Source organism: Cryptomeria japonica, chromosome 2 (genome assembly GCF_030272615.1).
Source record: "Cryptomeria japonica chromosome 2, Sugi_1.0, whole genome shotgun sequence".
In the NCBI taxonomy this organism is placed as follows: Eukaryota; Viridiplantae; Streptophyta; class Pinopsida; order Cupressales; family Cupressaceae; genus Cryptomeria; species Cryptomeria japonica.
The window spans coordinates 657,730,633-657,735,934 of record NC_081406.1 but is presented as its reverse complement, the minus strand read 5'-3'; the positions used below and the strand labels follow the sequence as shown (position 1 = coordinate 657,735,934).

Genomic DNA, 5,302 nt, shown 5'->3' with positions numbered 1-5,302 from the left:
ATAGGATTGTCAGATACCTTGGCATCCCTTTCTCTGTCTCCTCTTCGCTCAAAGACATGTGTGTCTGGGTTAGGACAAAAATTGAACATAAGCTTAACAAATGGAACAACAAGTTCCTCTCCTTGGCTGGCAGAGTTCAAGTTTGCCAGAAGATCCTTTCATCTTATAACATTTATTACTCCTCGACCCGGATGTTAGCAACTACCAGATCTTCGAAATCCAAAAAACTATTAGACGATTCCTGTGGTCTGATGGGAAGGGGGGTAAGAAAATGCATGCTGTTAGATGGAAATGGTGCCACATTGAGAAAAAACTTGGTGGGCTTGGTCTCAAGGATCTTAGATGTCAGGGTATAGCTCTGGTGGCCAAGTGGATTCATTCACTTGAAGGACATGAGGCCTGGAAAGTCTTGATTAGATACAACATTGAAAGAGCTGTTCCAAAAAAAGCCAAATCCTAGAAGTACCTCCCCCTCTCTGATATTATTGCTGGGAAGTTCCCCATTGTTGTACAAGGTACCTATGTCTTCAAATCTATCTGGAAGGCTTGGGAGGCTGTTAGAAAATTTCTGACTGACACCGAGTTTCATACCAACGATTCTATCCATGGTGAGAGATCTATATGGTGGAATCTTCTTCATGCTTCTAAGCCTCTCGCCCTCACCCGGGGTTGTTCTGCCAAGTCTTAGGCCCAAAAGGTAATCACTTGCTTTATGAACATTCTGGAGGATGACAGTCTCATTTCCTGGGATGAGCTCAGAACCAGATATGACCTCCCCCAGTTCCAAAAACACACATATAGGCTTATTCAAGATTTCTGCCTTAATCTTGGTCTCCCGAAAAACTGCCATGTGGACTCCCATAGGTTTACTTCCTTTAAGTGGCATGGGGGCACTGTATTGCATAAAATTAAGGCTAGGAATATTTACCCTATTCTCACCTTTGATGAGTCTATTATTCATCACCGTAATAACCTTTGGTATGTGAACCTCAACACCTCGAAGTGGCACAAAATCTTTACCAAATTTTGGAGGAAGCCCATTGCCCCGAAAATCAAGTGCTTCACTTGGCTTCTACTTATAGATAAACTGCCCCTCAAAAGGGACTCCTTCTCCTCTGATCCCTGCTCCATATGCAGAGTACCTGAAACCAACCGACACATCTTTTTTGATTATATTATTGCCAAGGAGGTTTGGTTTTTGTTTGGGATCTGGATTCCCCACTTTGTGAACACTATGGAAGTTGTTATTGGATCTGTGCAGTGACTTAATAAGGATTCTAATATGTTTTGGTCTATCCTTTCTGCTAATATCATTTGGTATATTTGGAAAATTAGGAATGAGGAATGTTTTCAAGGATAGGTTAGATCCCTTACAGAGTCTTTTAGAAGACTCACATTTTATAATGTTGCTATGTAGATCTCCATCATCCTGGATTTGGAAAGGAACAAATTGTTGCGTTTCCTGGAAGATGGATCGGATACCATGTTTGTTGATGAGATGAGATGTGGATATGATTGGATGCACTACGCCCAGAACTTGTCTGCCTTTGACAGAGCACTGAAGAAACTGATGCGAGAGATCCGTGATAGCAGGGAACCCTCTTTTGAGCAGGTTCAGATGTTGTTCCAGCTCCATGGTAGTAGAGATGTTGTATGGATGGAAGGGCCAAGGGGGTGGACCACTTGGATGGAAAATCTGAACCATGTTTTTTCTTAGCTTGGCCAACTATTGAGGCCCTACTTATCTCTTTTTGTTTCATATCTGAATTGTACTTTTTTGCTATCATCTGATGTATGTGATGTAACTTGAATGCTATAGCTCTCTCTTTTTTCACCGATTTTCCATTTAAAAAAAAAAAATGTTAAAAACCGACGAAATTTTTTTTGTGTGAAAAATTGATCTATTTTTTTGAACCAGAAAAATACTTAATTCCCAACAAAACTTCTGCACCCCTAAAAACTACTACTAACTGATAGACTATATATTATGGACATTGCTCAACAGATTTCAGTATTTCTCAGACCTGAAAATCATTCCGGCCGTGACCAATCAATATCATAGTTTAAAAATTCAGGTCCATGAGCTACATCTCACCATTATTCACATTCACCATAATCTTTTACCACAGATGGAATTTTCCCCACGCCTTTTCTTACAGTAATAAAAACAATCAATACAAGTATTAATTGATGCAAAGCTACTAGAAAAAGAAACGCTGCAACTTGGAGCTCCAATGACACTTTTAGATCTACGCCATATCTAATACCTTTTGAGACGTCTTTTCAATTCATTGTCATAATCTTGTGATCCAATCTTCTTTACCGGCTAAGGACCACTAGCACCTATCATAAACAAATATGTCAATCTTCTTTACCGTGAGTTCGAGCTCTACTATCATCCAGAAACGCGACGGGAGACATCCGTTCGCGACGGGAGACAATCAAATTCAGAAACTTGTGTACAATTGATCAAGGATCGTATTGATTCAAAAAATTCTTGTGAATCGATACAAAACTTATCTGTGTTTCAACTCTTTGTGTTTCTTTGAAGGTGGTGTACGGCTCCAAGAGCATGGCCTTCTCCTCCTACGGCGCATATTGGCGGCAGCTGCGCGAGATCTTCACCACCCGTCTGCTCAGCCTCCGCCAGATCGAATCATTCAGACATGTCAGAGAAAGCGAGACGTTTGCCATGGTTGACGGACTCTTTCAGAACTGTAAATCCGCCGCCGCCGCCACTCCTGTTAATGTTAGCAGGCTGGTGGGCTTGCTTACTAATAACATGAACTGCCGTATGGCGTTTGGAAGAAAGTTTTCGGAAGAGGAGATTGATAACAGAGGATTCAAGGACATGATTCAGGAGGTTTTTTATCTCGGTGGTGCTTTTAATGTGGGGGATTTTATTCCTTGGTTGCAGTGGATGGATTTGCAGCGCCTTGTGCGCCGCCAGAAGGAGGCTCATAAGACTTTTGACGCCTTCATTGAGAAAGTTATACGTGAGCATGAGTTGCATGGCGATCGAGACGAGTTTCATGCAGATTTCGTCCATGAATTGCTTGCCCTCACACGACTTGATGATGATGACGAGATGAAAATTACAAGGGAAACTGTCAAGGCTATCATTTTTGTAAGTAAATAGTGCATATTATTTTTGCATTTTGTGATGTCACACATAATGAATGAACTTGTGAATTTTTTGAGATTTTTTAGGAGAATGTCTGGAATTGTTAGATTAATCTGTAAATTTCCTGTTTTCTATGATGTTTTATGGGAATGGTTTAAATCACACACATTAATCTTACATTTTTAGGTTTAAAAGTGTTAAACATTTAGAATTGACTAACTTTTTCTAGGTTTCATATGTTCTTAATGTATGTGATCATACTAAGAATACACTTCTAAACTTAGAAGTGTTAAACACTCAGAGTTGACTAACATTCTCTAGACTTAACATGTTGCATAGTGTGCGTGGTTTAAGGCTGACTGTTTCTATGCTCTAAGATTATTCATGGTGGATGGTTATTGATTGTTTAGTTTAGTTGGAGACTTAGTGAGGGAGTCAATTTCTAAAACATTATGTGAATATAAAAACTAAATTATTTAAATTATATTGATCATTAGATCTCCATCTTGATATTTTGTGTTCTAAGATTATTTATGGTGGATGGTTATTGATTGTTTAGCTTAGTTTGAGACTTAGTGAGGGAGTCGATTATTCGTCGTGGATGGTTATTGATTGTTTAGTTTAGTTTGAGACTTAGTGAGGGAGTTAATTTTCCAACCATTATGTGAAAATTCAAACTAAATTACTTAAATTATATTGATCATTAGACTAAATTACTTAAATTATATTGATCATTAGATTTCCACCTATCTATTTCCATCTTTTCTTTTATTAAAATGAGTAAAGAAGTCAAAATTTTAATAGGAAAGATAAATATTGTGTTGATCTAGAAATCTTAAGCTATAAGTGGTTAAACAACTATTCCATTTTTCAACCTTTTTAATAGAGAGAAATGAATGGAGATGTGCTAAAGATAAATACGGAAAACAATATATTATAATATAATAGTTACTTCATTTACTATAATTTTAATCCATTCTTTTGAATGTAGTCTCTATATGTTAGTAATTTGAATATGAATATTATTTATGAAATTTTCATTAAATGTTAGTTGTATTTTGCAGGATGTTTTGGTTGGTGGAAGTGGCACTTCAACAGTGGCATTGGAGTGGGCAATGTCTGAAATATTGTTGAACCCTTCAATTGTGAAGAAAATACAAGAAGAGTTAGATAGGGTGCTGGGACCTCAACATAAATATGTAGAGGAGTCAGATCTTCCACAACTAGAGTACTTGATGGCCGTGGTGAAGGAATCATTGAGAGTCCATCCACCAGTGCCTCTACTTATTCCACATGAATGCATGGATGATTGCACTATTTTTGGTTATGATATTCCTAGTAAGTGTCGTGTAATAGTGAATATTTGGGCCATTAATAGAGATCCTACTATATGGGAGAAGGCTGATGTGTTCAAACCAGAGAGATTTGTTGGCAACCCCATTGATGTCAAAGGCCAAAATTTTGAGGTTCTACCCTTTGGATCGGGTAGGAGAGGATGCCCGGGTCAACTTCTAGGATTTACTGTTGTGGAGCTTGCCTTGGCAAATCTATTGCATTGCTTCGACTGGAGACTTCCATATGGAATGAATCCAAATGATTTAGATATGGTAGAGCAATTTGGGTTGTCCACACCAAGGACACAAAATCTCTTTGCTATTCCCATCCCTCGTCAAAAAGTATACGCATTATTCTAAGTTAAAAAGTATGATGTTGCATATCTTATTAAGAATATACATATAATAATAAATTCCTTAATATGTGATCTTTATTGTAGGCATTATCCTAAGTTTGGAATTATTAGGGATGTTATTAGAGATGCCATTATGTATATGTATTTGATGTGTTCTTCATCTTTGTAGTTTAGATATTTCACTATCTATTATGAGTGTGAGTAGATATGTATGTTTTAATTGGTTAGTTTCTTGGCTGGGACCCCTATAGATACCTTCAACTACTTGATCTGAAAAAGATTAAAAATAAAAAAAAATTACACAAATAAAATAAGATATGTATAAAATATTAAAAACAATTATATATTTATTTTTAATTATAATGTTTATTGAAAAATGAACTTAAATCTATTTAAAATTATTGAACTCTTTTTATTCATGTAATTGTAATATTTAATTTATTTAAGCACTTTTCATAAAATCTATATATTTTATTTTTCTATTTGAC

General features: G+C 36.7%; 1 protein-coding gene across 1 annotated transcript; it reads left to right on the top strand.

Moving 5' to 3' along the window:
* The first annotated feature begins 2,443 nt into the window (after positions 1–2,443).
* Positions 2,444–4,892, top strand: LOC131034079 (cytochrome P450 71AU50-like). The gene is made up of 2 exons (XM_057965432.2): positions 2,444–3,127; positions 4,189–4,892. Exons 1-2 carry the CDS (start codon positions 2,573–2,575, stop codon positions 4,816–4,818), a joined length of 1,185 nt encoding a protein of 394 aa, XP_057821415.2. The 5' UTR covers positions 2,444–2,572; the 3' UTR covers positions 4,819–4,892.
* Positions 4,893–5,302: the final 410 nt, after the last annotated feature.